The sequence below is a fragment of the Sander vitreus genome, unplaced genomic scaffold (genome assembly GCF_031162955.1).
Source record: "Sander vitreus isolate 19-12246 unplaced genomic scaffold, sanVit1 ctg580_0, whole genome shotgun sequence".
Classification (NCBI taxonomy): Eukaryota; Metazoa; Chordata; class Actinopteri; order Perciformes; family Percidae; genus Sander; species Sander vitreus.
The window spans coordinates 49-23,315 of NW_027595674.1; the positions used below are offsets into that span (position 1 = coordinate 49).

At 41.3% G+C, this 23,267-nt stretch overlaps 2 protein-coding genes across 2 annotated transcripts; one reads left to right on the forward strand and one right to left on the reverse strand.

Moving 5' to 3' along the window:
* Nucleotides 1-3,258: 3,258 nt before the first annotated feature.
* On the reverse strand, nt 3,259-17,650 carry LOC144514417 (protein turtle-like). Its single transcript, XM_078245541.1, has 7 exons — nt 17,521-17,650; nt 14,554-14,916; nt 13,523-13,864; nt 6,376-6,639; nt 6,046-6,296; nt 3,530-3,654; nt 3,259-3,294 (listed from the first exon to the last, which is right to left on the reverse strand). The coding sequence occupies exons 1-6, from the start codon at nt 17,579-17,581 to the stop codon at nt 3,595-3,597; spliced, it is 1,341 nt and encodes a 446-aa protein (XP_078101667.1). The 5' UTR covers nt 17,582-17,650; the 3' UTR covers nt 3,259-3,294; nt 3,530-3,594.
* Nucleotides 17,651-18,688: 1,038 nt separating this feature from the next.
* On the forward strand, nt 18,689-21,711 carry LOC144514416 (uncharacterized; the record flags this gene model as incomplete). Its single annotated transcript, XM_078245540.1, has 6 exons — nt 18,689-18,753; nt 18,832-18,867; nt 19,499-19,762; nt 19,842-20,084; nt 20,896-21,087; nt 21,610-21,711. Coding segments are annotated over exons 1-6 (862 nt in total), but the record flags the coding sequence as incomplete, so codon positions are not given.
* Nucleotides 21,712-23,267: the final 1,556 nt, after the last annotated feature.

Genomic DNA, 23,267 nt, shown 5'->3' on the forward strand with positions numbered 1-23,267 from the left:
ATGGTGGATGGTCATGTGACCTGCAGGCTCAGTCCTGATGAAGGAGCCATCTTTATAGAAACCAGCTGTGAGGTTGGAGGACGTCTCTGTTTTACAGTGCAGAGTGAGGTCTTCTCCCTCCGTCACAGGGAGGACAGGACTCTGCAGGATCACTGGTTTATCTGAAAATGAAGACAAAAGTACTAAAGTTTTTCTTCACGTTTCATTTATCCAACTCTTCAGTTTTCTGAAGCCTGTGGCAACAGCTATTTGTAAATTGAAGCTTAGTTTAAAGGTAGTGTAGAAGTTACACTTCAGTTTACGCAAATAATTGACCCAGACAGATGTATTATCAGCATACAGTACTTTCTCTATATTTTAACAGGCTTATAAGTCTTAAGTTACTGCAGTAGTTACAGGACAATCCTATTTTTACGCAAATACTGCACTATATGAGTCATCACACTCTGCCACAATGTTTACAGTGAAGTTATAGTGTAAGAACAAATGCAATTGAACAACGTGGTTAGTTAAGTGTGAAACTAACCTGCAGTGACATAACAGCTGGTGCTGACTTTACACTCTAAACTGCTTTACACTTTAAGGTGCTGCAGCAGCTATGCATAAGTTCTATCGGTAACACTTTACTTGAAGGTATGTACATAGGAGTGACATGACACGGTCATGAACACATGCCACTGTCATGACACAGTTATGACACAGGAACCCTAACCCTAACCCCAACCATAACTTGTCATGACAAAACTGAATGACTTTAAAAGTCCACACCAACCATCATTTTGTCACAAAAAAACATTATTCTTGACACAGTGTTTTCATGTTATTATATTATTTTAACAGAAAAGACAAAAACCAATTGTCTTTGAACACTTAACGTTAGCTCCGCAACAGTGACGAAGCTAGCGGCTAAAAATAGTTAATGTTGGTAACGTTAATCACTAAACAACCAGTACATAAACCATGACGAATCATTATGATTAGGTGATAACTATACAACGTTAAGCTACAGCTCATGTTATTGCAACATAACAACAGTGTCAACTACAACATGTGGTAGCCCATACAGTTATGGACAGATTACATTAACAAACACATAATGATAGCCTAAATTGGGAAACTGTTATGATTGTAGCTGTTAATTAAGGTTATCTAACCCAAGTATCTCACCCAAGTCTGCTGCCAGCAGGTCAGTAATCCTCTGTAGCTCCGCTCTTGGAAACATAAGTGTGAGTGTGAATTAGGGCTGGGCAATATATCGATATTGCATCAATATCGATATATGAGGCTAGATATTGTCTTAAATTTGGGATATCGTAATATCCTGATGTGACACAAGTGTTGTCTTTTCCTGGTTTTAAAGGCTGCATTACAGTAGAGTGATGCAATTTTCTGAACACACCAGACTGTTCTAGCTGTTCCATTATTTGCCTTTACCCACATAGTTATTATTTCAACATAACTGATGATTATTTAAAAAACCTCATTGTGTGCATATTTTGAGAAAGCAACAATTGTCAACCCTACAATATCGCCATAATATCGCCATCAAGGTATTTGGTCAAAAATATCAGGATATTTGATTTTCGCCATATCGCCCAACTCTAGTGTGAATCAAAACCATAATAGATATCCAAGGGGTGGAATATATCCTCGAATATATAACCCTAACCCTCCCCCCACCTTTGAAAACAATGCCATGCCAACCAGTCTTACGCAGGACTTTACACCTACTAAGTGCTATGTGTAAGATTTAAGTTGTAACTTATGCCTACGTTGGAACAATTTCAGCTGGTGCAACCCTCAAAATGTTAGTAACGTGTAAAGTCCGACCTAAGTTACAACTTGCGTTCAAACTAGTCTACGTTTGAACTTACACATAACTGGTGCAACCTAGTGCAGGTGTTTAATGAACAATACAGCCACATGGGGGTGCTAGTGTTCTGATGACTTTTAGTCTTGTTGAGGAAACAAATAGTCTGATCTTACCAGTGACAGTGATGTTGATGCTGTTACTGGTTGCTCCCTCTCTGGACTCACACCAGTAAACTCCACTGTCCCATGGGAGGATGTAGCTGATTTTACATAAAGAACCGTCAGTTTTTCCCCAGTCAGCTCCACACTGAGTCCTGGTTTCTCTGGTCCTGTTCCTCCTCAGAGTCCATCCAGCAGAGCTGTTGTCCTCCTCACAGCTCAGAGAGACCGGCTGTCCTCTAAACATCTGAGAGCTGCTGGGACTCACAGTCAGAGAGGCTGGAGGGACGTGGATGTGGTGGTTAAAAATTAATTGGTGATATTTTACATTTTCAATTGAACTCAAGAAACCCATTGAAGGTTCTAAAAATGGCAGTCAGTGACACTTTGCTAAAAATAGGCGCCAGGTCTATTTTCGGCAGAGCTGCATGGTGTTCACTAGGCAGGAAGGGAATGGAAGGGCTACAGCATCTGGTCAATATTCAAAAAAATCTCCCTGTGAACACTCCCGATCATATATTGCATCACTTTACTATTTTAACAACTGAAACACAGACACAAATCTGATGCGTGCTGCTCGTAACTCGCAGTAGTGTAAGAAGTTTTCAAATTCTTCCCTTAAGCAAAAGTACTAATACCACACTGTAAAAATGGTGGAATTTCGGGGTCACTGCTTTGGCCACGGTTCGACTACGGAAGAGGATTAGGGCTAGACCGGGTAAACCCCGCCCAATCTGCCGGCGATTTGATTTCTCCCTGCAGCTCAGGCTGGAAACCTGTACGTTCATCTATCCTGCTTCCGTAACAATTTTGCGGGGACCAATCACAAACTGGCTTATCCACCTGGCCGCGCTATTGGCAGGTTTAACACGATGACGATAGAGAAGCAACCAAGCAGCTTCTTGTTTACATTCAACATGACGGCCACCGAGCGCAGCGACCTGTTGATGCCGCTGTCGCTTCTAGGTCACCTGGATCGTTGCTCTGATTGGTTGAAGGACTATCCAATTGCGTACAGAGTCATTTGAACTACGCCCGTTGATCACGCCTCTTGTGCAGTAGAAAATCCAGAGCAGACTCCCCAGACTAATGTTCAATCTTAGAAGATGGAGCTTGGTCTGGTGATAGCCAGACTAGATTAAGGCCACATTTGAGTCCCATCTTTAAAGTTATAATTTTACACTCAGAACAGTTTTTTGGTGTAACCCTAATCCTCTTTGGTACACATTCTAAAAGTACTCTAAAGATAACTTGCTATCTAGAAACCAAACAATAAGGTGTTCTGACCTTGGTTTGTTGTGCTGCTCAGCAGTGAGGTCAGAACTGAAGAGAAATGAACCTCAGGTTAGTATAAGTTTGTGATACAAGACATTCAAAGTTTAAATAAATGAAAATAACATGTTAAAAACTGGCTGCAAAAGCATTTGCACAACCCCTCAAAATAATATTCTCATAATTTAACATTTCAGGAGCATTTTTTTTTTTTTTTGATTTCTCAGTTTTCTTTTATCTTGTATTTCTTTCCGCTGATGTTTGTTAAAACAAAAAGATAACTTACAAAGCAGCCAGAGTAGAGACGTTTCCTCCATTGTAACAGTTGGTGAAAGGATGTCTACCCTTTGTTCACTTCATAGTCGCATCAAGTAAACACCCCTCCTTCCTCTGTGGCAGTGTTGTGGTTTCCTCCACAGTGTAAAAAAAAAAAAAAAATGAGTTGCAGCAAAGCATTTAGAACATGGCAATGAACCATAACAAGAGAGAAGAAAAACTAAATAAAGCTGTAAAATGACACCATAATTCAAGATAAAAAATTAATATAATGTAACCTGTGTGTGTGTGTGTGTGTGTGTGTGTTGCAGACATGTGGCGCTGTTCATTGTTTTGATGCCTTGGGTGAAAGTTATCCATTTACAAAGATTCATAATGTTGATTTGAATCTGCCAGAGATTCATTAGTAAATGGTTATGTTTACGATATGTTTCTCTTCAAATAAACAGGCTGTGTCTTCATGTTGATGTTAGTGGTTTGGCTGCGAGGAAGTAAACAGGTGGGCGGGAGTGTGATTTTGTACTTGCGTCTCTGACAGCATGTCTCTGTCTAACCATTGAAATGTGGTCAAAAAGATGAAAAAGAAAACTGTGTAGCTGCACGCTATGAAACTTCACATCAAGTAACAATGATGGTAAATAAACAATAAACATGAACAATAAATGGTAGCCTAGAAATGTAGATGACCCCTGGTGGCAGCAAATGTAATTTGCAGCCAGGGTCAGTCTAGTAACTCTCCGTTGGCTTGCGAGCTGGAAAAACCAAACTGTAGTCAGGCCAATCACATCGTGTATAGAGTCAGTGGGCGGGCTAAACATCATGACTGCAGGGTTGCAACGGTTCCACGTGAATTCCCTGCTACTTGAGTTCAGCTTTTCTTTGAGAAAAGAACAAAGAACGGCACTGAAGTCATTCTTAAAAAAGGAAGATGTGATCGGAGTTTTGCTGACCGGATACAGCAAAAGTTGAATCTATCAGCTAGCGTTGATCTGATTGGTTGTAGCGCTATCCTATTGTATGCACAGGGAATTTGAAAGACAACCGTTTATCCCGCCCCTCGGATTGAGCCCTGCCAATGGTGAGTTCCCAGACACTGGCTTGTCAGCTAAATAAATGGTTCACAGCACTGAAATGTATGGATTGTATGCACATTGATTACTGGCACCCAGGACACGCGTCGAAGCAAGTTCTCCCTGTTTTCCCACCGCATTGGCCTAATGTAGGTCTGCTCAAAAGACTCAACAGAACTCTTCAGCTGATTCATTATCAGAAAACAGAGGAGGATTCAGAACATTGTCAATGTATCTCAACAGTTCTGATATTTAACCCTACATAGAATCTATTTCATTCCTTCCTGGATATGCAGAAATATGAATTTGGCATGTTTACAAAATAAAATGACTGTCCTCTCCTCAGCTAAAAGACAAACTACATAACCCTCCAACTTCGACCTTCTTTAGCATCAGAACTGTTAAACTGACTTAATAACTAATGAAATGCTTCAGTGTCTTCAGCAACACGGTGAACCTCAACGTACTCTCGGTGGTTCAGTCAGTGCCTCTAACAGCAGCTCCCTATCACAGCTGTCAGTGGGAATGAGAAAGCATCATATCAGTTGAGTCAGACAGCCAGCAGGGGACAGCAAAGCACCTTCTCTTTCTTTACAAATGCTCAGTTCAGCTCACGGTGCTACAAACATTAACAATCACATTTTTAACATATAACGTAAAATGTCCAGTGTTAATAAATGTCCAGTGTTAATAAATAATAACCTCACCTCATGTGCTGAGGCTTTGAGAAGAAAGAAAGCATGATGTAATGCAGTCAGACAGCCAGCAGGAGGCAGCTTTCACTCTGTTCTCCAGAGGAGCATTTCACTGGAAAAGTCTCATTAACTCTGCTCAGAGCTCAAACCCTGACAGTTCACACTACACACTACATGCTCAACTTATTAAATAAGGCACAAAGTTCTTTAGCAGTGCAATCACTGGGATTGTCGATTGATAACCGTTGTTTAGTGTAACTTGTCTCACAGCCAGCGAGGGACAACGCATGTTAAAGCAGGCCAACAGTCATTGTAAATAAGCATCAAACGCATCGAGCAAACACAAAACAGGGAATATCTGTATAGTTGTAAGGGGGGGCTCGGAATTTTTTTGAGAATAAAAGATGTATCCTGCAAGCATGTCAGTAAAACCAAAGTCAGAGTAAACTTCATTATTATACCCCAGGTGGAAATGTATGTGGTCTTACACATCTCCTTAAGCGAAAAAGAAACACAACACTGAAATAAGGTATACGTGCAGTTTAGTGTCCCAAATTATTTTCCAAAAGGCTTAGGTTTGGGTTAAAACGGGCGTTGTGAGGTGCACGGGCACAAGGCGACCACTGGTGTGAATAAAACGCTTAAAGAACTCCTTAAAAGACCGGGTTCGGTTATATAAAAGATGTTTAAAAGAAGGCCAGATAGTTAAGGCCGGTTAAAAGCCAACGGGAGATTTAAAACAAAAAAAAATAAAAGGTCACCTCCACATCTGTGACAGAGACCCAGCTGGGTGGAGACTCTCCAACACTGCTGATGAGACACTTGTAGAGGCCTTCATCAGACCTGGAAACATGGTGGATGGTCATGTGACCTGCAGGCTCAGTCCTGATGAAGGAGCCATCTTTATAGAAATCAGCTGGGAGGTTGGAGGACGTCTTTGTTTTACAGTGCAGAGTGAGGTCTTCTCCCTCCGTCACAGGGAGGACAGGACTCTGCAGGATCACTGGTCCATCTGAACACAGAGACAAACTACAGCATGTCATCCATCCACACACAGCTTCATCAATACTGACTCCACAGTCTGATCTTACCAGGGACAGTGATGTTGATGCTGTTACTGGTTGCTCCCTCTCTGGACTCACACCAGTAAACTCCACTGTCCCATTGAACCATGTAGCCAATTTTACAGAAGGAACCGGCAGGATTTCCCCAGCCATCTCCATACCGAGTTTCGGTGTCTCTGGTCGTGTTCCGCCTCAGAGTCCATCCAGCAGAGCTGTCGTCCTCCTCACAGCTCAGAGAGACAGACTGTCCTCTAAAGAGCTGAGAGCTGCTGGGACTCACAGTCAGAGAGGCTGGAGGGAAAGAGGATGTGGTAGTTAAAAAAAAATAGTTTTGGAATCTTGTCCTTGTTTTTAGTACTTTGTGTTTCAAGTCAACTCGGCACTTCATTTAAATATTGTGTATACCATTGTTTGTAACTGATGTTGTGTATTGTCCCAAACAGGTCTCTCTTAAAGGAACACACCGACTTATTGGGACATTAGCTTAATTCACCGTAAATAGGAACATGTTGGCGTTATTCTGTCACTTATTCGACGCAGTAGGCTAGTTGGAACCAGTTACCTCCAGGATCTGTGCTAGGCTAAGCTAGCGCTGGGGCGTCAGACAGAGTTACAACATGCACGGAAATGAGAAGGGTATGGATGGACTTATCTAACTCTGGGGGATACGGTGAATAAGCTAAAGTTCCAATAAGTCGGCGTGTTCCTTTAAGAATGAGACCCCTGATTACCTGAATAAATGAAGGTTGAATAAAAATAAAAATGGTTGATGTACCCCTCACTGCTACGGTCACGTTTTGTATACAAGACAAAGAGTGAAGGTTCACATTGTCTGGGACACTGAGTTAATCCTCTCATCTCTTTACACTTTCAGTCATTTAAGCTTGGTCCCAGGACCAATATATTAACCTCACTGTGTGTAATGTTTTTTTTTTTTTATTTATCTTTCTCGTTTTCTACTTTTGTCCACAACAAGTACAACAACTACATTGAAGCTACTCAGAGTTTCAAAGGGATGTGGTTAACCATATCTGGTATTCTGGGGGACTTTCTGTATGTGAATGAGTGGGTACGGGCCGGCGGATGTAGATGTACAGTAGATGAGATGTATCATTGTTTATGTGCAGGTTTGATAAATACCAAACTTTTTGTTCGTACAAACGGTTGACAACTTGTTGTACACATGCTTTCATTAATGAGGCCTCTGGCTTCTCAACGATAAACTAAAACCTCTATTTGAACACTCACAATAGCGCTCTACTCATTCTAAAAGTACTATAAACATGACCTTTTCTATCTAAAAAAAAGTGTACTGACTTTGGTTTGCTGGGCAGCTCAGCAGTGAGATCAGAACTAAAGAGACAAGACATTCAGGTTAGTTGGAGTTTGGTTTGGTTCAAAGTTTAAATAATAAATAAAAAGAACACACGTTAAATCAGGCTTTACAATCATTACTTTCAAAATGCCACTCATAATTTTAACATTTCAGGAGCATTTTGTAAGCCGATAGATTAACGATAGATTTCTCAGTTTTCGTTGCATTTCTTTCAGCTGATGTTTTAAGAAACACACAAAGCGTTTACTTACAGAGCAGCCAGAGTAGAGTTGTGTCCTCCATCCTGACAGTTGGCGAAATGATGTCTACACTTTTTTCACTTCATAGTCATAGCACGTCAAGTAAACCCTCCTTCCTCTGCGCCTGGCAGTGCCGTTTCTGAGAAGCCACCTCGGCCAATACTTCAGTTGCACATGCAAGCATTCTGTCATGCAGGCAATATATGCACACACATGCATCCCGCATAACATGAAAATGTGTGCGAGTATGAGAGTATGTGTGCATAAGTACGTAATGTAACTAAAGAATATATGTATATGCAAGTGAAGTACTCAATTTGACCAAGGCAGCTTCTTATAACCTTGGAAAAAACTGTAGGTGTAGTTTGGAGGAAGTGAAAAGAGAGAGACATAAATAGACTGGGTAGCTGCAGACTATGAAACTACACACCAATAATCAACCAGAGGCCTGTACTACAAATCAAGGTCAACATGCCCTGGATGTCTTTCAGTTCCCCGTCTTCACTAACCTAACACCCGTGGTCCTCCATCAGCTGTATCACAACGCTGGTTATCAACTAGTTCAATCAACCCAGGGTTTCCCAATCCAGCGACGCGCACGTTCACATAAAAGAGGCGGGGTTTGCTATATATGTCTAATCACAAACATCTACCAGAGCCGCATATTTCACATATGAAGAACACAGACACGGTTTAACAGGCAAAACACAATAGTCGCTGCTTCCTAAAACAGGAAGGAAAGCACTTCCCCATCAGTCAGGCACAAGCTCTGACCATAATTACACTTGTGCTTTCCATAAACTGTCGTTGCTTTAGCCTTTTATATTATCAGTTGTAACCCTGGCAGTGGGAAGCGATCGTGGGAGGAAATAAAAAATATAAAAACATAATTCAAACCGATGTGAGCATTGGCAACACACGGCTCAAGAAGCCGACAAATAACCTAATAGCGTAATTCCCTCCGCTGAAAATATATATATATATATATATATATATATATATATATATATATATATATATATATATAAAATAATATATCTTTCATAAAGATACCCATCAAGGGACCCCAGGGCTTTATTGTATTATCCTGACTTTTTTTTTTTTTATTTATGGTGCAAAGCTGTATTGTATTTTAGAATGAAATGGTCAAATAAAATCAATCAATCAATCAATCAGTCAGTCAATCAGGGAATGTTAACGGGGTTGTCGGTCTCTAAATGTTTAACTCTCCCGCTCTCTCTCTCTCTCCACCCACCGAGCTCCGCCTGATCTTCTAAGAACGGTGACGCCGTCGTTATTGACCGAGTATTGATTGGTCAGTAGGCGGTGCTTTAACAACGGTTGATCTCTAATCTCCAACATAACCTGCTCCCGACCAGGTTAGGTGTTCAGCATTAGTTACCATGGCGATTTATCCCGGTAACAAGTGATCCATCGTCATGATACCCAAAACCCTGGGTTGAACCTGAAGTTACCTTGTTAACGCCAAATCTTGCTTCGTAGAACAGGCCTCTGGTTCATTGCCAATTAGGTTTCACAACAGCAGTGTAGTCTAGTTTTTGTAATGAGTACAGTGTCATATCTTCCCGCCCAGCATTAGACTCGCCCGTCCCAGAGCGAGCGACAACCCCGTAGGTTTTTGGTAACATTACCGCGTAAAGCACCAGCCTCATATGGCTCATTTCCTGTAGTTTCTGTAGGCTAACGTTAACGTCTGCTACGGTGTCACTCGAAGCGGCAGTATAGCTTCAGGGGCAGGCTTACCAAACACAGAAAGAGTGTAGTTTTAATTTGCTTTTGTTTCATATGTCTACTTTAGTGATTCACATTAGTTAATTTCAAATTTGCGACAGAGAATGACCGCCAAGCAACAGTGTTGTTGTTCCTACGCGACTCAACACAGACGGCTGAATTTATGAACGTAAGTGTGAAAGTTCTCTCACGAAACAATCATTGTTACGTAACGTTATCCTTGCGTTTTTGTAAGTGGGTATACGGAAATCCTTGACCTTCCCTAGTGGCTATACTCCATATAACTGCATATCACGTAGACTACACCACTGTTTCACAACAAGGAGTTTGGCTTGGTGTGGTCAGCATATGAATATGTGCAAATTATTTGTGTTAATGTGACATGGTACGAGATTAGGCCAGCACAGGTCCTGGAGGGTCACCCCCCACCAGAGAGAAGTCCAATGAGGGGGGTGTCGTCGGCAACCTTTGCAGCTCGACTGACTGGTGGAGGTGCAGCTGTTGGTGAACAGTGAACAGTTTGAAAAAAAGAAGGATCATAATCAATATGTGCTGTGCAATTAATCAAAAATTGTAATCGCGATTACAATTTTGGCTGAATGAAATAAACGTTTCCACAGGAAAAGAATGAAGGTACATTTCACAGTTTGGTGTGATTTGTTTAACCGTTTCACTGTTTTTTAATTTCAATAAATGCAACATCTTTCAAAAGGTCAATGAGTAACTGTGTTTGATAATCCTGATTTCAATATTGACCAAAATAATCCTGATTATGATTTTTCTGAGTCCTATAATTAATGCAGCAGAACCAGAGATGTCGTCTTTTTAATTCCACACATTCTTCTTCCTTGTCAAAACCTAGCGCCTACATTACCCACAATGCAGTGGTGGGGTGCCCTGGAGGCGATATTAGGAATCCCACTATAGCCATGCCAAGACCCGCCCTTCAATAGCATTTATTGGCCAGGTGTCCATGCTTACGCAAGGTAACGTGACCCCATTGGTACAGGTCCTCTCCCCTGACCAATCGGCTATCCTAACCTTAACCACTCGAGGTCAAATGCCTAACCCCAACCAATGGAGCTGCTTCGTAGGACGGGTCTTGGCGTGGCCATAGTGGGATTTGTAATTTCACATCCTGGAGCCTCTAGCCGAGATGAGCACATAGACGCCTCTGTATGTACTTTTTAAAAAGAGGATTTATTTTTAATCAACAGCATATTCAGGGGTAACTTCTTCCAGTTTGTTAAGTCTCGGGGCAGATCAGCCCACAGTTTGTACCTCTACGCTGGGACTTCTAAAAGAAGTTGCTTGGATGATAGCAACAACCTGTTCTTGTGAAGGGTTAAAATCTCAGCCAAATACACCAGGGCCTTAAAAAGACAGCCAGCAGGTGGCAGCACAGCACCTTCTCTTTCTTTACACATGCTCAATGACAACTACAGTCTGACAACATGTAAGGAAAATATCTTTATTAATTCATCACAATCAACAATGTTCCTCTCTGTGATTATAAACTAACAAGAGACTAACTGAGCTGCTAACTGCAGGAGGAGAAACCACGCGGCTGCTACACCACCCTACACAGAGGAACTGTTGGTTTATAACCAACTTCTACACCCCCCCAACCTCAGACCCCCTCCACCTTATGTTCAGACTGGTCTGGTCTGCCACCTGGTGGTGTTCTGTCAGTACTGCATCTCCACTGTCCTCACAGGACACAATCTAAATCACTGACCTTACAAACACTCAACACATGATTTGTCTCCAACAGCTCCACACTGAGCATGCTCCCACAATGCTTTGCAACTGCAGAACACGGACTGATTTTCAGGCTTTAAAACAACATTTCCACATTACTGTCAGTCGACATGAGTCTAAATGTTCAAAGACAAAAAAGATTCATACAGAGAATTAATCACGTTTCTTTACTCAACAAAAGATGTGAGTACTTCCTCCTTCACTTACTGTTGGAGAACAGTGTCACTGCAACAAATCCTATTCTTACTGGTCACCGATACAGATACACAACTGCTGATCTATTTACCCCTGAATGCATCATGTTAGCTTCAGATCTATACTACGTGCATTGCACCTGTTCTTTTTCAGAATAACATAAAAGGAAGAAACACTTATAAGTAGCAGTCAAAATGTATGTCCTGTCACAACATGTGTTTACAGCTTAACACATTTAAGACGAACCCTCAAAGCTCAGCTTAATGAGCCAGAAGAACTACGTAGAAACTATTTCATTACTTTCTGAAATATGAAAAGACCTTCCCCTCTCCTCAAGTAAAAGACGAACTACATAACCCTCCAACTTCAACCTCCTCTAGCATCAGAACTCTTGAAATCAAATAATTGATCAAACATTTATGTTTATAGCCCTTTACAGCAACCAGCAGGTATCCAAAGTGCTTTACATCAAGGACCATGAATAAAACATTACATACAGTCAAATCAGAAGATGCAAAGAGAAAGAAAGAACACGGCGCTATTATGTGTTAAAAGACATTCTAAATAAATATGTTTTGAGGTTAGATTTGAAAATAGCTACAGTATGTCTTTAATATTGTGAATGTCAGGTGGAAACCTGTTTGTTTATTGTCTACTATTGTTTATTAAAAAGATCCCCATTAGCCGATACCATAGCAGTCAGCTACTCTTCCTAGGGTCCACACAATACATTACCCATTACAATAATATATGTAAAATCACAATAATATGCAATACACTGGCGCCATGTATACACCCACACACACACACACACACACACACACACACACACACACACACACACACACACACACACACGTTTGTTCTTAGTGCACATGGGCACACACAATGCTAAGTTTCCTATCAACCTTCCTCTGAACAGTACCTTCCATCACAGAGAGCGTGTTGTTGAACTCACCTGTCTGAATGTTGAGGCTCATCCATCAGCATGTTAGCATGTTAGCATGTTAGCCACAACCAGCATGCAGCTGTTGGTGACAAAGCAGCAGGTGTGTTTGATTTTCACACACACGCACATGGGCCAGCTATGGCAAAGAAACCCTGTTGCTCCGTAGCCTACAGCCCTCAGGTCCAGCATACAACACATACAGAAACATAGTGTATTCATCATCAAGATGTGGAAAGAGTTTATTTATAAGTGACTAAACAGTTTGAGTGTGTCTGTTTCCTCTCAGATTTAAGGGCTGTAGCACATCGCCAGGGTTTCTTTGCCCTAACTTGTGTAACCGCCTACTTCCGTGTATAGATAATATTTTATTATTCAACATTACAGCAAAAAGCAACACTATTGGTGCACACAAGGCGAGAGGAACGCCGGCAGAAAAGTGTTATTGTGTAAATTCATGAGTTCATGTATTTGATGGGTTTTCTAACGTAACAGCTGCTCATTCTACAGCTCTACGGTACTTTGCAGCAGATGGAAACGTTAAACTCAAGACACGTATTTAGGTCCGACACTACTAGCTACAATACCTTAGACTACACCACTGCCCCCACCCGTAACACCCCCACGCCTGCGTTTATGTTCTCTGTATTGTTTAATTATACAACCAACAACAACAACACCAACAAGCCCACCAACAACCACACCAACTCCCCACCAAAGATTTCCATCAGGGTCTTTTCCTCCCACAGTGTGTCCAACTGTGTGACCTGCAGAGCAGAAAGAGTTGTGAGGAATCAGGTTTCAGGAGAAGACCGAAGAACACAAGAGAATCTGTTTCCTCTTCAGTCTGTCGTCAGACATTATCTGCCGACTCACAGCAGCTGTTCTCTACAAAAGTCTCATCTTGAGAAAACACAAACGTCACAAAAACAGAGACAAACTCACCTGAGACTGAGACATTTAGCTGGACGGTGCTGTAGAGTTTAGGTTCGTCTCCCCCCCTGATTATAACTCCACACTCGTATGTTCCGGTGTCGTTGACGCTGACGTTCTTCAGAACAACGGAAACATTTCCGTCCTTCGTCTCCGGATCACTCAGGTCCACTCGACCACGATATGAGGGGAGCTGGTAGTTCCCATATGGATGGTTTCCTCTAAAGAAGAAGACATATTTGTCTGAGCCCAGGTCAGGTCTGCTCCACAATATCCCTGGGATGTCAGCACCTCTGGGACCCTGACAGTGAAGACGGACGTCCTCTCCAGGCTTTGCTGTGATATTCTTTGCGTCTGAACAAACATATTGAGGAATCCAGAGAAATGCGGGAAGCAAAAGTCAGTGATGCATCTTTATTGTGAGCAGTTCATTTTCAGACAGGTGAGCGAGGCTACTTAGGCCTACGTGTGCTTCTCTAAGTGCTTCTGTCATCACTGATTAAGCCAAAACAATGGGAAGTGGAACTACTCATGAAACACAGCCAGCTGCAGCTACAGCTCATTTTATTGCTGTTCAGTGGTTCAAAGTACATCATAGGGGTGGATAAAGTAGTGGCTCAGGTTTCATGATTTGTTGAGACATAAACATCCGGAGGGATTGACAACGTGTAGTTTCATAAAAACATACAATTGATTATGAGAATTCATCTATATTACAATATATAATCTATACCCCAAGTACGCCATGCACTAGACCTGCTACAGTTTGCATACCAGGAGAAGGCGGGCGTGGACGATTCCATCACATATCTACTGCATTACATTACATGTCATTTAGCTGACGCTTTTATCCAAAGCGACTTACAATTGCCATGTATGTCAGAGGTTGCACGCCTCTGGAGCAACTAGGGATTAAGTTTTTTGCTCGGGGACACATTGGTTGATGTATTGCAGTGGGAATCAAACCCAGGTCTCCCACACCAAAGGCATGTGTCATACACAACATGATACTCAGAAAAACTCACTGAGACAGACTCACTCACCTGGGTCTGTAACCTGCAGACGGATGGTTCTGATGATTCTGATTGGGACAGAGCTGGTGTATCTCTTTGTACGTCTTGAACCACCGGTTATAACTCGACACTCATACGTTCCTCTGTCGTGTCTGCTCACATTCTTCAGAATTAAAGACATGTCTCTGTCCTTCAGATTTCTGTCCACCAGGTCTACTCTGCCCTTAAAGGATGGATGCTGGTAGGTTGGATCCAAGTGTCCATGGATGTATAAGAGGACGAGCTTTGGCTCCAGGTCAGGTCTGGTCCACTCTACAACGCTGATGTAGTGATCAACAGCTCGACATGGCAGAATGGCATCATCTCCAAGGTGCACTGTTACCTCAATCACGTCTGAAAAACAATTAAAATCTACTATTAATAATAAAAAGTCATGTTATTTCAACAGTTCTCTACAGGTGTGTCCCTGCAGAAGGTCTCTGTAGAGTCTCACCTGATGGAGACGTTCACTGATCTGTCACAACTGCAGAGATATCACAGGACTTTATTACCACAAGGTCAACTCTTTAGAAGACTGGGATGTGAAAATGGCACCTTTAAATGTTGGCAGATTATTTTATAGATAGGAGTTGGACCGATGTGTCACAGTCTAACTCTATATAAATATATATATCAGTATAAATCTGTTTCTAATGTGACATTTCACCATGTCCGCAAATGTGTTTAAAATGAATTAATTTGAAACTCTTTAAGAGATTATATACATATATAGAGAACATTGCATTGCTGTTCAGCAGTTCAGTGCTCCATTTTGAATTACATCATATGGGCGTGGACGATGCCATCACATTTCTCCTACACAGGACGCATTCTCACCTGGCTAAGGGAAACTTTTCTGTGAGAACCATGTTCTTTGACTTCTCCAGTGGTTTTAACGCCATGCAACCCCTTAGACTGGGAGATAACCTTTTGCAGATGGGTGTGGACGCTCACCTGGTATCTTGGATGACAGACTACCTGACAGAGCGGCCACAGTTCGTCAGACTGAAGAACTGCCTCTCTGACACTGTGATCAGTAACACTGGAACTCCACAGGGAACTGTGCTCTCCCCAGTCCTGTTTACCCTGTACATGTCTGACTTCTGCTACAACAACAGAGTCATGCCACATGCAGAAGTTTTCAGATGATACTGCAATTGGGGGGTGTATTAGGGATGGGCAGGAGGAGGGGTACAGAGGGCTGGTGGAGGACTTTGTGCAATGGTGCAAACTCAACCACCTACAACTCAACACTTAGAGATGGTGAGGTGGAGATGGTGGTGGATTTCCGACCCTGAACAAACTGCTCAACATTTTGGACAATGACTGTCATTGTAAAAAAGGTCATAGTAACTCTCCTGAGATGATCAACCAATCAGTGACGAGAATCATCGCCTTGATCTCCTGCCAATCACTCACGTCAGACAGGAAAGGGGACAGGACACAGCATCTGTAAACTGACTTTTTCTTTATCATACCTTTCCCGTTTTCTGACTTATTGAAGTGATGTGTGTAGCCCAGAACGTAAGTTTAAACTATTCTGTAGCTTGCTAAACTGTCATGGGTTTTACTGCCTCGTTATCTGTGTAAACATTTAAGCTACGTTTATTCATATTTCAATAAGTGTTCGGCTACTATGTGGATATGACATTTATTTGGAGAGAGATATATTATCGCCTTGATAATATTGCTGTTGCTGTGTTTCTTATTGCATAGCTGATAGATGTGCAGATTGTTTAATATTACTTGTGCAGCCACGTGTTGATATTCAGGTTATGTTAGTAACGTGCAATAGCCAGTAAACAGACTAGCACTGTGGGGCCACGTGCTTAGCTATTAAAGGTGTATTACACTGTTTGCTCCGTTATGGATATGTGTGCTGTAATAGATGTGGCTTATTCTCAGTTTGTGTTACTGAGCAATATGTTACTTTTATGTTAATTCATACAGAGAAATGAATGTAATTCTTAGTATTGTTTCTTGTTATATGCTGGTGGCTATAACATTTAGTTTGGTAAATAATGTTCATAGTACGTCAGATGCTTATTAAAGTGCATTATTATTTGGCTTATTTTTCAGAACCACATCCAAATGTAACGCTTCATATTTAACTTCATGTTCAAGTCATAAATAAATCTTCCTGGATCTCAAAGTCAGACATCTCTGGTTCAAGTTCTTACCGGACACCCTACAGCGGGCCAGTATTTCAGTTGCCAATTTTTCAGTAGTTTTAACAGTCATCCACTCCACAGCACTATCACAAAGCAGAAGAGCATGATCAGCTCAAGACTACGCCCACTGCCATGCACAACTGACAGACTGAGAAAGTCAGTTGTCCCCAGGGCCATACAACTCTACAATGCTTCAAAAAAGGGAAGAAGAGAGATATACTTCCCTGCATAGTCTGTCTGCCTCTGCTCCACCACTTCCACTACCTCCTATAACAATAGTTATGTACTGACTGTCCACTGGCCCACTGTTTACTGGCTATATTAGCCCATATGCACAACCTCTCCCTTTATCCTTGCACTACCCCATGACACACACTCTCATAGAGCACCTTATGCCCAATATAATTGCCCTATCACTGCAAGCGTCTCATGCTTATACATCCCTGAGTACATTCATGTGGATTTTTTATTTTATTATTTAGTTTATTTAGTATCTTTTCTTTTATTGTCCATATTATTCATGTGGATTTTTTTTTTTTGTTATTTGTTATTTTATCATCCTGTTTATGATGTATGTGTATGTTGTGTGTGATGTAGTTAAGCTACTGGGACCTTGAATTTCCTCTTGGGGATCAATAAAGTATCTATCTACCTATATCTCTCTAGAATAACAAGAAAGAACTACAAAAGAAACATGTATTCAATTATTCAAGCAGCAAAATGTCTGATGTTATTACTTTCATGCAATCATTTAGAGGTAGTAATCCCATTAACACAAACAGCTCACCTTTTCCAGCCAGAGAAAATATCCATAATGATGTGAATAAAACAGATCTGAGTCCAGCCATGACAGCAGAGACACTGCTGCTGAGGGTAAAAGCAGTGGTAATGGAATTAATAACATTGAAAATAAACCTGCCCAGACAGCTCAGCAGCTTACAAAGACATTTGCATAACAATGGGGGGAGGGGTGGATGACGTCTTGTTTGAAACTTGATCTGTAAATTGCTGCTTACTGGACCTACATGCACCACCCAGTGGTTGTTAGCATTAACCCAATTTTGAATGACAGTCCTCTGCAGGAAGCAGGGCTGGCTGTGTGGGTGTGGTTCTGTGATGTGTTGCAAGGCCATGAGCGGCGTTAATTAGTGGGAGCACCTGGTTAATCCCAAGTGCCATTATTTTCATTCATAGGAACAGTGTGCATAATGATGTCACATTTGTGCAGATTAAACACAGATATTGTCCCTGTGTCATATGCTCGAACAAACAAGCTAACATCTATAAGCATCTATAATATCATGATCACATTCAGTACTGCAGGACACTTTAAATAGTGGAGCAGAACAATAGATTGAGGATTCACTTACTGGCTTCAGGCTCATCACAAAGATCAAGGATTTAGAATTAAACACCTCCCTGTGCAGGTGTATGTTTGATGTAGAGCAGGAGTGGAGGCGTCCTGGTGCTCATCCTAGTGCCCTCCAGCTGCCAGCTGCCCAAACTATAGGGCACACACCCGGGGGGTGGGGGGCATGGTTCTGCCAGCTGCTAGAAAGCATCACAACTTTGGGAAAGGACTGCTGGATAAACGTAAAGCAGACAATGAAGCTACACCAAACACCACAGCTACCAAAACCAAAGGCAAGAAAATAGGCAGTGTTGACCACACTTTCCATCTAAGGAGCCGACTGTCAATCTCCAAATTCTCTCTCTGTGTCTCCCTCTCTGAGTTACAGCTGATTTCAAGTCAATTACATTTGTTATGCCAGTAAAGCTCCTTTTAATTTAACGGAGATCAGATTTTTTTTTGTGTAAATTTGAGACTTTTTCTACTTGTGTTTGTTATTGTGTTTTACCAGATTACCTATTTCCTGTTACTGCTGGCGAGAAAACCACACAGCCAATGAACTGAAGTCGAAGAGGAAGTGGGAGGGTTTAACTGTTCTGACAGAGAAAAACCTAAGTGTTGTGGTCATATCACCAAGAGGGAGAATGAAGCGAACATGTCTTCTGCTCTGTAAGTCACTCTCTTGTTTAAATAAATGTATTGTAACCCGTCAAAGCTCAATTCAACCAGTGTGTCATTTTTCTCTAGTGTCGACTTCACTGCTCTGCTGCAGAACTAAACCAGGTTAGTAAAATTATTTTATACATCTCTAAAACTGTGAAGATCAGGGATTATAAATATATTCTCATACACAAAAACATCACAGATACTCTTAGAATGTTTTCTACATTCCTTCATGAAGACATAAAAAATACTTGATCATTGGCTGCAGCCTGAGACACAACCAACAACCGAAACAACAACCCACATTAGCTTCCTGGTCAATGTCTCATTCAGGTCTTTCATCTTTGTAGCTTTCTCAGCGACAAGAAAGGCAAGGCAGCTTTATTTGTATAGCACATTACAGCAACAGGGCAATTCAAAGTGCTTTTACAAAACATTAAAGAGCAGTTGAAAACAAAAGAAAATATATGTGTATAATATATGTGTATATGTGTAGGGAACTAAGGATTAAATCAGGCAGTAACTTGCTAAGGTCACAAATAAGGCAAAGTTTAACTGTAAAGAGGTTCATAATGCCATTAGCTGACATAAAGAAAGAGCACATTATGTTTTAGGAGCCAATCTATCGTTGTATTACCATACCACGTCTGCAAAGGGTGATGCTAAACTTTAGGCTGGGATGTTTTATGGGTTATTTTGTGTCACATACGGTGTAATTTAGTTTTGCTCAAACTACATTGAATCCTTACAGTCTCTCTAACTGTGAGTCCCAGCAACTCTCAGTTCTTTAGCTGGTCGTCTGTCTCTCTGAGCTGTGAGGAGGACGACAGCTCTGCTGGATGGACTCTGAGGAGGAACACAAGTGATAAAACTGGGACTCAGCATGGAGATGACTGGGGAAGACCTGCTGGTTCTTCCTGTAATGTCAGCTTTGTGGCCCCTATGGACAGTGGAGTTTACTGGTGTGAGTCCAGAGAGGGAGCAACCAGTAACAGCATCAACATCACTGTCACTGGTAAGATCAGACTGTGGAGTCAGTATTGATGAAGCTGTGTGTGAATGGATGACATGCTGTAGTTTGTCTCTGTGTTGAGGTGGACCAGTGATCCTGCAGAGTCCTGTCCTCCCTGTGACGGAGGGAGAAGACCTCACTCTGCACTGTAAAACAAAGACGTCCTCCAACCTCACAGCTGATTTCTATAAAGATGGCTCCTTCATCAGGACTGAGCCTGCAGGTCACATGACCATCCACCATGTTTCCAGGTCTGATGAAGGCCTCTACAAGTGCAACATCAGCAGTGTTGGAGAGTCTCTACCCAGCTGGGTCTCTGTCACAGGTGAGGGGTTTATAGGTCATTATTCAACTAACATCTGATATTTGATGTTTTTACCTCTAAAACAGGCTGTCTAGATGTTATCAATTCACTTCTGTGCGTCTTTCAGTGTTAAACTATACACATTACTAAGGAATAAGAATCAAATAATAAACATAGACAGTTTTAAGCAGGGTTGTAGTCAAGACCAACTTAACCAAGACAAAGTTATCACCCAGACGACTCAGAGTGTATCGAGAGTGTAACATGACACGATAAATTGTTAAAAATGCTAATCATAGGCACTCCTCAAATTGATCTGAAACATCCACATTTGATGTCACCACACACCCTTAGCTAGCTCACAGAGCTTGCACACCTAACTAGGTAGCAAATAACAGTTAGCTGGCAAACAACTGAAACTAGATCCCTGAAACATACAGTATATACACAAGTATCATAGCTAATATTTGCTATATCACTTTGGGTGAGGGGTGAAGGGATTTCTAAAGTGTTTTGGTACAGAGGCAGTTGTTAGCTAGCTGGCTAGCATCACTTGTACTTAGCGTTCCTTTCTTTACACTTGCTTTCTATGTGCCGATAAAAATTTGATTTGGTCCCAGCTTTCTTCAGTGTACATCATAGAAAACGGCACAATGCTGTGTGTTTTCATGTAGATGTTCTTTTGCAAATAACATTTTAAGTTAGAGACCAAGACTGATCTTAAGTACTGCAACAATGGTTTAAAGTATAATAAACTGCAAAAGAGAAACATGGAAATGACTGAACATCTGTTTTTTCTGTGCTTTAATTATATATTTTTTGTTGATTTTAGATAAATCCATGACTACACATCCTCCCACATCTGCCTCTACCTCTCGACCTTCCTCACACCCTTTTACTTCTAGTTCGTCCTCTCTTCCTCCCTCCATGTTGTTGGCCATTTCAGTCGGTGTTCTGATTGTGCTGGTTCTACTGGTCGTTTTGGTTCTGCTGGTGAGACGATGCATCCATAGGAAACCTAAAGGTTAGACAGACAAAGAGACTAATATCCTAATGCTGCAGTTCAAATCTAAAAAGATTTTGAATGCATTACAGATGGTTGGTTTGGACCACTGGTGGTTCGGATGCAAACACATTTCTTGAATAAACAAGATAAGGTTTTCATTTCATTTCATTTTTCATGTGTGATCTCACAGCGTGATATTGCGATAATCCCGCTTCCGCGCAAGGAAACTAGCTACATAAACATGAACTAGACCTAGCTGTGAGCTTTTGGCTATGGTTAGCAGAAGACTAAGATATTAGTGACATTTTCTCTCTGTCTCTGAAACCCTTCTATTGACGCAAGTTTTATGTCTTTTGATGTCAGACGTGACGTCTTTTGATGTTAGTCACAGGATACATTTACAAAAGCTTCAAAACAGAGCCAAGATGGGATACAGAAGTCTATTTTTTTCTCTCAGAATACTTAAAAGTGCAAATTAATGAAAGATTGTTATGGAAAAAATAAACTGCTTACCACAGCTTTAAATTGGTTGAATTTCAGATGCTGAAGTAGAAGTTAGAGATGAGGACATCACAGATGATGTCACACACAGTGATGTCAAAATATTACCTAACCTGCAACAGCCAATCAGCCGGAACAGAGGTAAAGATGTGTTTGTTTGCTTTTCAGTGGACTCTCAGGAACCGTGTGTGTGTTCTTGTTTTTATATTGTCATGAGGACTGATAGGACTTTAAGATCTTAATAGGACATTTAGGAAAAAGAGTTTTTTCTATAAAATAAGGATATTTTAGAAAGTAAATTAATGTTTTTAGTCCACAACCTTCACTCACTATAGTCTATTTTAGTGGATGATCATGTGTGTCAGGCTTTGCATGAGAGTGTTAGTGTTTTATACCCTGTGGTTACCAGAAGCTAACAGCTGCTACAGCTCTGTGGTCGTCTAGTTTCCTGTTTCTCATACAAACACTTCAGCCGAGTGTGGGTCTGCACACCTTACACTGCAGGACTCATAATTAAACAAAGAAATAATATGAATACATTATAAATGTGCAGATTTCCATAACTTTGTTTACTCTGATCACATACAACATATCTAGATATTGAGGGAATTGGTTTTAGCCAGTTATTCCATTAACTTAATGAATACATGGTTAACTAATAATGTTGTAGTTTGTGTGACATGTTAATAATGTAGTGAACATCTTGTTAAAAGCTACCAGCTATGTGGTAAGCACCTATTTCGCTCTGTCATCACCCCATTGAATGGGCATTATCAGTGGTTACGACTCATATGGGTTAGAAGGAGCCCACTACAACTACTAGTAGGATCGGAGGCCGTTATCAGCCTTTTCAAATGTCTGTGAATGTTTTCACTAACTAGGTCATAGTTATCCAAGGAAGGTTGATATCAAGGGAAACTGAAATTGGTTAAAGGTTCGTGGAGACATTTCATCTCTCATTCGAGAGTCTTTTTCAATTCTGACTGAACAGAAGGGAAACCCAGCTGTTTAATATCTGTGGGGTCGTTGTCAAAATGATCAATACTGCTTTGTTTCTTAGTGCTCCTGGCTGTTGTAACAACAGTAATTATGGTCGTTGGAGACATCTGAGGCCAAGTTTGAAGGACTGTTGCAAATTTTTACATGAGGCCAAATGTGAGCGTTGGCCCTTCTGTGTGTATTCATGGCCCAACACAGAAAGACCCATGTCTCAGGTCAAGCCTTAACGGTTTACTTACATCTGAAGGATAAAGGGCACTCTTTTGAGGACCAAAAGGTACACATATTAGACAGAGAGGACAGATGGTTTGAAAGGGGCGCTAAGGAACCCATTTACAACCCGGATAGAGAAACCATCGCTTAACAGGGGAGGAGTTCAACGACACCACTTATCGCCCACTTACAAATATGTAATTTCATTTCTCCCCAGAAAACTTAACAAACGCTCACATTTGGCCTCATGTGAGTACACCAACGCTGGGCATAGACTTGGCCTCTGTTATCCACAATGAATCAAATGAGAGAACCTTTTATCAAGTCCAGTTGCCTTTGATTTTAACCTATTCACATGGTAACACTTGGCGGTAGCTTGGTCTGGGACCCTTGTCGTCACTTTTTAACGCTCTAGGAGTCCCGTTGTGAATTCACACAAAACTAACGTTAATTGGTTAGGTTAAATTACTTAACATCCGTGATGG

Excerpts from the sequence above, each read along its gene's own strand:
- LOC144514417 (XM_078245541.1), bottom strand. The coding sequence starts at position 17,581 with ATGGCTGGACTCAGATCTGTTTTATTCACATCATTATGGATATTTTCT. Across the intron at positions 13,865-14,553 it reads TCTGCAGGTTACAGACCCAG|ACGCAAAGAATATCACAGCA; the intron begins GTGAGTGAGTCT and ends ATGTTTGTTCAG. Across the intron at positions 6,640-13,522 it reads GCTAAATGTCTCAGTCTCAG|CCTCTCTGACTGTGAGTCCC; the intron begins GTGAGTTTGTCT and ends CTTTCCCTCCAG.